Raw genomic sequence first — 11,077 nt, forward strand, 5'->3', positions numbered from 1 at the left:
ATTCTTTTTATTGTAAGTTAAACAGAATCTGTTTTGTTTAACAGTGAGCTAATCTGTGGAAACTGTATTTGATTCAAAGTTAGTGAATCATTCAGGTGGTTGGAAGAAGGGGTGACGTAGGAGGGTTTTACTCCGAACATCCATAAACAAATCTCTGTGTTGTATCTTTCTGTCGTACTCTAATTCTTTGAATCATAAGCTTCAGACCCACGCAAACGTTTCTTCCCTTAATTTGTTCAAGTGTTTGCAAAGGTCTATGAAGAATCAAAGTGATTTTAATCCTTAACAGGATTTCTATCAAACTGTAAACGAAGTTGTCATCAATAGTCAGACCCCTGTCTCTATTGGTGATACCTATCCTATCAATTAACATAACAACTACAAGTGTTAATAAGCTTGATGACTAAGCCAACTATCCATGTTCATGAGAAGCCATCCTCGTCACGACAACCATAACAAACTATACCTATTGCCATTCCGATTAGGGTTAGCCTTCAAACACGCCGTAACGTAGAAGAAGTCTCTCTCTTCGAGGAAGCTCCTAAAACCGATAATAAGTCAGTAAAAACTTAGACAAAAGCTGTTGCCCCAATGCCCAAGAATGGGCAAACCCTACGAACAAATGGCTCGATTGAATGTCAATTAGGCCAAGTTCCAAGATCATCTTAATCAACTGACCAAAGGTAGCATTGATGAACACCATGATTGAAAAAATGCTATGAAAACTACCGAACGAGCAATCATCTCATTCAGGATAAAACTGTCTTCTCTGTAAAAGGACGTATGTAAGAGTGACCCAGTTGCTTTCTTCTAGATATACACCATGGCTATGACACCTTTATATCTGGGAGAACCAATGGTCATCCATATATTTCCTCAATATATAGATGGTGCATGTTTACATTGTTATCACCAAAAGAAGATAGTTTATCTTCAAACTATCGATGAACTCGCCTCAGGCTTTATCCCTCTAAATTTCGTCCACGTGCTCCCCTTATCTCCATCAGCAATACCCCTAAAACGATAAGCATTATCCTATCCCCTAGCTAGGCTACCACGATTTAGGATAGAATTAGGGATAAGAATGGAGTTCTTCAATTTCAAATTGAATTGCTCCTCCTCGACCAACCTTAGGATAGTATAAATACGCCATAATGATTTCTACACCAAATCATCGAACAACATCAAACAATTACATACTTAATCAAAGTTTGAAGAATCCGGCCAAGAATAGTTTTTGTGTAGACTTGCTCCGGCCACTACAACTTAGATCCATCATTCTGGATAGCCTCCAACACATCCAAGGAGTGTGCTCCAGCTATTGGTATGAATTCAGAAATTTTGTAATTCATATTGTAATTAAAAGTTTGATTTTTTTTCAAAATTTCTAAATTGATCGGTTTGATCTGTTATAGGGCTTGTTCATGTGATTTCTTTGTATAGAAACAGTCCCTATATCATGTATGAACTTTGTGTTGAAATGAATCAGATCAAATCAACCTGAATCAATTTTTTTTGAATAATTAAGCTTGAAAACTGGATTTTGTAATATATCGTGTTCTTGAGTTTAATCTGGATTTTTTTTATTTAAATAACCGCTAAACATGTTTGTAAACATGTTGGGATGAATTCCCAATGAATGTAACATCGTTTTGATTATGTTTGATTAAACTGTGTTTTTGAAACTTTTTGAATTTTGATTCAATTTTTAAAAACTATTTTAATGTTTGAAAGATGTTCTTGTTTGGTTGTGTTCAACTATATGCATCAATTCAAAGCTAATGGAACAAAAATCAGACTTTGAAATGGCCTAGTTTAAAAGATATTAAAATTTGACATAAAAATAGTTTTTAGAAATTGATCTTGGTAAAGATCTAATAATCGTGATTTATGTTAGGACTTTTGTTCTTCATAATCATATGAGCTAACTCTAACTTATAGATCTTAATTTCATGATCTAGATCAAAAGTTATGGCAACTGCAACTTTAACCAAAATAAGAACACCTTGGTCATCTTGATCCCAGGTAAATGACCGAAAATCTTAGCCTAGGATCGAGGATCTTAGTCCGGGACCGAGGATCCCGACCAAGAAAATCGAGTTTGGGTCCGAGACCAAGGACCAATATTCTTGAGTCTAGGACTGGTGTTCTTGAGTATGGACCGAAGATTCCGACTGAGAAATCTTAGCCTAGGATCGAGACTAATGACTAAGTTTTAACTTAAGTCCGAGTCCTCCCCTTAGCTTATGACCGATTTTTTGAACCTATGACCGAGGAACCTAATCGAGTTTTTCAACTTAGGACCGAGCCCTCATCTTATTATAGGACCGATGTTTCTAACCCTAGGATTGAGTCCTAACTTGACATAGGACCAGTAGACTTAACCCTAACCCTAAACCTAGGACTGAGCCCTATCTTGGCCTAGAACCGGTAAACTTAACCCTAACCCTATACCTAGGACCGAGCCTTTTCTTGGCCCAAGACTTAGGACCCTAACCTAAGACATATGACCCTAACTAAGTAGCCCAGCCGAGACTAGATCGATCTAAACGGACCCAAGCCCTATGATTCTGATCCGAATGCCTATTTGGTTCTACTTTTCAAACCTTTTTTTTATAATTTTGGGAACTCCGCTCCATTTTTAAATGGTTTGAGGTCAGAAAATAAAATATAATGTCTCCCAAAAACAAATGTTTCAGTTAAGGCCTTGTCTTAATTTATTTTTAAATTCTAATACATTCCTCTCACATTTTCAGATTTTATTAACTTGATACTAGTGCAACAGATACATACCCCCTTTTAATAATTTTGTACAATTATTTTATCAATCTAAACTTACCCTTGTTTAGGACCCCTAGACTACTAAAATGAAAAAATATATTATAAATAAAATTTTAAATTAGCCAGAATCTGTTTGGGAAATAAAACCGTCTTTTGAAGGGAGCGGAGGACATAGCGCGAAAACTTTTCCCGAGCGTAACCAAAATTCGAACCCTTATAGAAACTCTGGTGTAAAAACCCGTTTATACACATATATTTTATTAATTTTTCTAAAATCAATTGGCGACTCTAATTCAAATAAATAATCTTTTTAAATTAGTTATAATTTTAACGATACCCCAAATTGTAAAATTTAAAATAAATGTTCGAAATCTCAATTGTCTTTGTAATAAGGAGTCCCAGTAATTCATTTGGGTAGTACATTAATTATATATATATATTATTTTTATATATTATTTTATTTTTATTAAACGACTTTACATGTATAAGGGGTGTTTTTGATTGGTGACCTTTTGGAAAAAAAGAGAGTCATGTTATGAGTTGACATTCTATAGAGAGAAATTGAAGTGTATCTTATTCTTGATTCCCTAACATTAATAAACTCTAAAATAAGGATAAATGGATCTATTCAATAACTCTGTAAAATACAAGTTAGAATATCATAAAACTAGATTTGAAATGACATAAGAAGAGTGGGGATTCCACTCTTTCATAAGAATTTTTAATACCTTCAATAATTTGATTCATTGTCAGATAGCCTACGGGGCATTAAAAACATGAGCATTGATGTCACTTTTTATTGATTTGTTCTATTGTTTGAAAATTTGTACGAAGTTGTTGGTTGTTTGATTCATTCTTTATTTATTTCATTTTCATAGAATCAAATATTTTTTTAATTATTATCATTTTTTGGGACTTATTTATATAATGACATAATTCATTTTTTATAAAGAACTGTAAAAGTTTGATTAACTTGTTTTTCTTGTGTTTGCATACAGGCATTTAGAGTTATTTAAATAATTTGATTTAATATAAAGTTATGAAAAATTGGATTATAGATTAAAAGTCTTAAAAGAATATTAATATTTGATGAAAAAAAATTGTTTAAATTTTTTTTTAATATTTAGTTAATAAATTAATTGATTTAATTAATAAAAAATAAATAAAAGAATGTTTGAATTATTTAAGTAATCAAATAAATTATATTAAATAACTTTACCTAGTCAAAACTTGATAGGCTATCTATGTAGAAAGAAACAAAAGTATAAATAACTATTTTAATAAACAACAAATTATAAAGCTTCCTCTTAGAGATTATTTACTAGGTCTAACTTAATAAAATTAACAATTATTCAAACAAAAGGGATATTCTTTTAGCACAAATATAATCTTTAAATCCTTGACGGAAATATAATAATATTTGTATCCCTTCACATGTCACTTGGCCAAAAAAAAAATTCTAGTGGTAAATGATTATAGAATGAGAGTCTTTTAAGTCTAATAAAACAAAGTATTACATCAGAAAATTTTAAAAACATGAACCATCAAGAGAGAAAAACAATGTCCGTTTGCCAAAAAAAATTAAAACAATAACGTGTTCGAAAGTTTTTAAGAAAGACGATGAGCCAATTCAATGGGATTTTCAAAACAAATATCAGATCATGACATAATAGTGACGCTATATATGAATTATATATATCGATCAAATAAAATCACTACAAGTACAATTACTACAAGTAAGCACGATTTCTTTCTATCCAAATAGTCTACCAAAATACAATAAGGATAGTAACCCAACAATTTAGACACACGTCATATTTGTTATCTCGATTTTCAAACCTCTTAAGAATTATTCAGAGACTTAGATATCACCCACTGAATTATAATCATAGTCTTAAAAAAAGAAAATAACATACTATATATATATATATATGTTAGGATCTAAGTCGTGGTTGGAGGACCGGGGTTGGCCGGTTAGCGCGTCTCACTCAAAAGGTGGTGATTAATCCGGTTAGAGATTAACACCGGGGTTTCAATACTACACAAACTGTCACAAACCCTTGAACCAGGTTCAAGCGCGGAAGAGGTTTGTTTCAGGTTGAAGCAGCACACTTACAGGATAGGCAGAACCGGTTTTGAATAGGACAGGTTTGGAAATTGATGGGTCGGTTTTTGTAACTTGGTGATTCGGTTTAGATAGTGTAGTGTCGGTCAAAAAGGTGTAGGTCGGTTAGTACAGCTCGGTTATAAAGTAAATCAGACGGAGAGTAAATAACAAGACAAGTTTTTATGGATGTTCGGAGATAAAACTCCTACGTCACCCCTTCCTCTCGAAACCGCGAGAAGGATATTCACTAAGGAATACAAATACAATCCGATCGAAACTTATTTCCTGCTCGATAACACCCGTACAATTTACACCAAAATTGTAAATACACACTTCAACTTTAGCACTTAGGACTTTTCTAGAGAGAGAACACAATTTTATCACTTGTAAATTAATTGTTCACTGTGTCCCGCATTTACTCCTTTTCAGCTGTTCCTTTTATAGGTGAAATATGACAACGGTCATATTTCATTTCTTTGAATTTGATTGGTTGAGCAGAGGTTCAGTGATTCAGACCTGGCGGTCAACTGTTCAGACCTGGCGGTCAACTTTTCAGACCTGGCGGTCTGTTCTTCCAGTATGTAGGACAAACCGGCTAGGTTTGTCTTTTACTCAATGTGGTAACTGTCGATTAGACAGTTGTCTGTACTTGGAAGATTGCCTTTCTGATTTATCTTGAAGTGGAAAGATCTTGTAGGACGGTTTTCTGCAGCCTGCAGACTTTCTTCAGACTTGTATGAATATGGAAATGTTCAGTCTGTTCCTTTGGTATCATTCTCAACAGATACCCGAAATGTCTTCTTATGGTGGTCGGTTATTTGTTTTGGCCGAATGGCTTCCGGTTCTCAACCGGATGGCTTCCGGTTATTCCTTTGGCTTCTGGTCGGTTAATGACCGACTATCTGGTGTTTCCAGCCTTCGGTTTTGACCGATCTTGTCTTTCTTTGTGCGGTCATGTTTCTGGTCGGTTTGATAACTTGATCGGTTGAGTTTAACCGGCTCAGTGATCTGACCGGTTGGTTTTCTTAACCGGTTGGGTACTTTGACTGGTCCGGTTCTTTGTTTCTGCAAGGGAGGTTTATTTATGTTAAGTTCTGTTTGACCGGTCTAATTTTATCTAACAATATATTTAATTTAGCACAACATTAATTCTTCTTCAAAAAATTTAGTATACACTAAAGAAAGATTTAAAATCTCCCCAACTTATAATTCAATGAACTCAATTATATCTGTAACTTAAACTTCCGACGTTCTTAATTAGCAAAAAATGTTATAAAATGGTCTTAACGTTAAAAAACAATAAAATTGGCTTAACATAAAAAAAATCTACTCATGTACGTATCTTCAATGCCAAGTTAATCCCTAGTCATATACTCATATATTTATTTCGTATATCAAATAACAAATTAATAGATGACTCATTCTCACATATAACCCTTCAACCTTTCCATGGTTCATGCCTTGTCCTTCTAATAATTTATATAAGGCAACCTTCCTCTTCCTCATTCCTCATTGTAGTTGCATTTGTGGGAGAGAAAATAGAAAATGGATCATGTAGTACAAATAGAACCTCCAAGAACAGATAAGCAAGAACTTTATAAAGCTGCAACTTCAGACGACACTGTTTTGTGCCAACAAATAATGAACAAAGATGGGAACAAAGATATACTCTACATGTGTAAGTTTGGTTATTTTGGTTATAGCATCCTCCATGTTGGGGCAAGTAATAAGAGTATACATATCGTAAAGGACGTAATTCTCAAGGAATGTCCAGGTCTTTTATATGCATTAGATTCAAGGAAATGGTCAGCCCTTCACATAGCCTTGGTTAAAGGTGACACGAATATGTCGAAAGTATTGTTGTTACGTAACCCGTATGTGGCTCGGGTCAAGACTTCACATGGCGATACCATTCTACACCTTTGTCTAAAGCACGAACAACTAGATTCTTTGAAGCTACTCATGGATAATATCAAGGATACCGAATTTGCGAATCTAACCGATGCTGAAGGAAACACCATTCTACATCTAGCCGTAATGATTAACAATTTCGAGGTTAGATTTGTTGTATGGACTAATAGACAGTACTGCATATTTCAAATAATTTAGCTTTATATTTTATAAATAAAAGGAAAAAAAACACTTCAAACTAGTTTTTGGATTAAAAATAATTAAGTTACATGAGTTTTAATCAGTTAAATTATCAAATGTCTTCTATTTAAAAATTATGAATTTAATAAAATAAAATAAAAGTATTTTAGTATTTTAAATAATGAAATAAATAATTTGATGATTAAGATAATAATGATGTAATAGTAAAAAAAATTTAAAAAATTAAGTAAAATCTCAATAAACTAGGTTGTAACCATGTTTATAAAAAAAGAGTTATAATCAATTCAAAAGGAAATGAAATATCCTAATGGATTTCTTTGCTACCATTTGAAAGTGTTTCCGGGAGAGGCATTATCGTAATAAAAGAAGAGTCTTTTCTTTTATTACGATAATACCCTTCCCCATGTGAGAGGGAATAAGATGAACACCATCAAATGGTAGCAAGATCTTATTCCGAAAATATCTGGTCCCTTTGTGAGCCAACAACTCTAGTTGGCAAGTATCCTAGTTGATATCACAAAAATCTTTCTTATTTCTATCCTCTTTACTTTATAAGAGTTTACAAATTTATTTATACTCATATTTTTAGATAGTGACGGGTGATGTATAAATTATATAGGGTATAATTTGTATAAAAATATAAATTATTCTAAATATACAAATTTGTATAGATTGTTGATGTTGGATTTAAATGATAAGAAATAATATAAGTTGTATATGATATATATTTTCGTGTTCGATATATAATATGAAAATGTAAATAAGAATAAAATAATAATTTTACTTTTAATTTAATTAAAATGAAATATTAATTTAAAATTACATTTAAATAATGAATATTTAATTATTATGATTCTCTTCATTTATTTATTATTATAAATTATTGTATTAGTATAATTTAATATTATAATTATTATATTTAATAACTAATGTAATTTTAGTTATAATATAAATTGTAAATTATATTTATTTAATTTAAATACTATTAAAAATTGTAATAAAATAAATATAAAATATATAACAAACAATATTATTTATAATCTAATTAAAGTTTAGAAAATAATAATAATAATTAATGAAATTATTATTATAAAAATGAATATATATATATTTTTTAATTATAATATTTGACTATTTTCAAAACAAATATATAATATTAATAAAGAACATGACAGAAATTAAAAATTATGTGATATAAAAATATTGTTGAACATAGAAGAATAGTTATAATATTATTTTAAATATGAATATTAATTATATATAATAAAAATTTATATGAATAATGAAAAGCATCATATTAAACTGATATACTAATATACATTCTAATTTCTAATATAGTATTAGGTAGTGTTTAGTATGTGGTACAAATATATTAAGTATAAGTTGTAAGTGATATAAATTATAAGTAGGTATTAAGATGTATAAATTAAATAGATTATTAGTGTTTGGTTGAGGATATAAAATATGTATAAGTTATATAGATTTTATAATTTTTTGTTTAGTTGGTTGTATAAAAAAATAGTAAGAAATGTAAAAGATTATTTTACACTTATATTTATATAAATTATTTTGAATTATTATTCTTATATTTATCTTAAAGATAGTTTTAATTATTAATTATATTAAAATTAATAATAATAATATTTAATTATTATATAAATGTATTTTAAAAATAAATAATATTAATATTATACTATTTACACTATTTTATATATAATTTCTTATAATTTAACTTATATAGTTATATTAATAAAACTTATATATATTAATTAATATTTAATAATTATATTTAAAATTTATGTATTATTTTAAATATTTGTATATTTAAAAAAAATATTAATTGTTTGTATAAAATAAAATATTAATAATAATAATTTTATAAAATATTATTGATAATTATTTATTTATTGTTATTATTATTTAAATTAGAAAATTAAATATAGTTAAATATAAATTAATATTTAGTTATTATTATTAATTGTATTTTAAATATAATACAAAAAATTAAATTTTGAATAATTTTATAAAATTAAAGGATAAAATATGAATATTAAATTTTATAAAATCTTATACATGCTTGTAATAGGTAAGAGTGGGTATTATATAATACTCTTTTCAAGGTATAAACTATACTTAAATAACATTGTTTACATAAATATTAAACCACCAAACAACTATTATAATTTACTATAGACATCTATGGTTATATACTTCTAACAAACATAGTCTATACACCCTATAAATAGTATAAGGTAATATAAATTATATATGTTATTGATGTTTGGTATGAGTTATAATAAATTATATAAGTGGTATATAATTTATAATTTTGTGTTTGGTATAAATATGAATTTAAAATTATAATTATTATTATTTTTTGTATTTATTTATATTATAAATAATATTATTTATTATTATAAATTATTTTAATGTTATTATTTAATAATTAATATAATTTTAATTAAAATATAAAAAAATAATTATAATATAAACTACAAATTATACTAATAGTTTTTAAAACTCTCTCAAGAGTTCCTTGTCTATTTATAATATTTTAGAACTTCCTAAAATTCTATAGTGTTTTAGAAAAAAATTAACTAGAATCTTCTAAATACTATATAATTAGGATATTTGAACTAAGTAATACTAATCAACTCAAACTAATACTAACCTAATTTTCTAAGATCCAATATTATTGACATCTCCAATTTATTCTCAAGAACTGTTCTTCTGATTCATTAATATTTCCTCAGTCTATTTGAATTTTATTTGAAATGAAGTTTGATCTATTTGAATGTTTCTTACTTGTTTTTTGAATGAGTTCTCAGGCCGTGGATTATTTGCTTAAAAAAAACAAAGTAAAAGTGAACGCCAAGAATACAATTGGGAACACGGCACTTGATATCGCACTAGAATGCAGTGAAACTATAAAGGATGATAGGATACAAAATATTCTCAAGGAAAAGGAAGCATCTACAAGCAAGGATATGAATGAAGTGAAATGGCTAAGTGAGAAGAGGAATGTGCTCATAGTATTAGCCTCGCTCACAGCAACAATGACGTTTCAAGCTGGGGTTAATCCGCCTGGTGGAACCTGGCAAGACAGCTCCGATATTCCACATCGAGCTGGAGAAGCCGTGATGGCTTATTACTATTCGGGCGTTTACACACACTTCCTTTCGTTTAACACTCTTGCATTGATGGGTTCGTTGATCACGATCTTACTATTACTTACGGACCTTCCTTCGGGAAAGGGTATCGTAATGAAGCTTCCCGTGACAATAATGTGGATTACCATTTTAGTAATGATCTTCACTTATAACGTATCTATTGCAATGACCACACCTAAAGGACTAAGGACTTCTCTTTTCGTGCATATTACTGCCGAAGGATTAGGTTTGGGGTTTATAATTACTATCTTTAGATTGAGGCATCGTATCCAAGACTTGAAAGAGTTTATATGTAGGAAATTTTGGAACTTCTTGGTATAATGCAATTACCACCTTGCCCCAGCCAAAACAGTGGTATAATAGAATTACCAAGTCTCCCCATCCAAAATCGTCAAACGTGAGAGAAAAAACTCACCCTTTTTCTTTTTTTATTTCTTTCTATATTTGTTTATGTCTGTCTTTTGTACTATTACTCTATATTTGTTTATGTCTGTCTTTTGTACTATTACTTTTTTTTTCAAAGTTTGTTTAATAAAATATAAAAGAAAAAAAAGTTAGTTAGATATATATCTTTGCAAAATTAGGTCTTTTGTTAGTTGTTCTTTAGAGTGCGTGTATATTAGCTAGTGCATTTAACATTTTTTCTTTTGGGGATTTGTGTTTTTAGAATCGGTAGTTGCAAAAGCGATGATAGATAATGCTTCAACATTTGTCGATGATTCAGTATTGAAAGTAGTATACGTAATCTTCCACTTCTTTTGATATTGATTCTTTAAAACTCTAAAAAAAATATAAATATATATATATAGTTAAAAGAAAAAGATTCAATGTGGCTGTTGTGCGCACTTAGGTGAAGCGCGCTCTCATATAAAGCTCGTTTCTCATAAGAGTTGTTGTACGCTCTCAG

The 11,077-nt window shown here is 29.4% G+C and overlaps 1 protein-coding gene across 1 annotated transcript; it reads left to right on the forward strand.

Annotated features, from left to right (window-relative positions):
• The first annotated feature begins 6,433 nt into the window (after positions 1–6,433).
• Positions 6,434–10,491, forward strand: LOC124943214 (ankyrin repeat-containing protein At5g02620-like). Its single transcript, XM_047483760.1, has 2 exons — positions 6,434–6,943; positions 9,829–10,491. Exons 1-2 carry the CDS (start codon positions 6,434–6,436, stop codon positions 10,489–10,491), a joined length of 1,173 nt encoding a protein of 390 aa, XP_047339716.1.
• The last annotated feature ends 586 nt before the right edge of the window (positions 10,492–11,077 follow it).

Source organism: Impatiens glandulifera, chromosome 6 (assembly GCF_907164915.1).
Source record: "Impatiens glandulifera chromosome 6, dImpGla2.1, whole genome shotgun sequence".
Lineage (NCBI taxonomy): Eukaryota > Viridiplantae > Streptophyta > Magnoliopsida > Ericales > Balsaminaceae > Impatiens > Impatiens glandulifera.

Excerpts from the sequence above, each read along its gene's own strand:
- LOC124943214 (XM_047483760.1), top strand. The coding sequence starts at position 6,434 with ATGGATCATGTAGTACAAATAGAACCTCCAAGAACAGATAAGCAAGAA. Across the intron at positions 6,944-9,828 it reads TAATGATTAACAATTTCGAG|GCCGTGGATTATTTGCTTAA; the intron begins GTTAGATTTGTT and ends ATGAGTTCTCAG.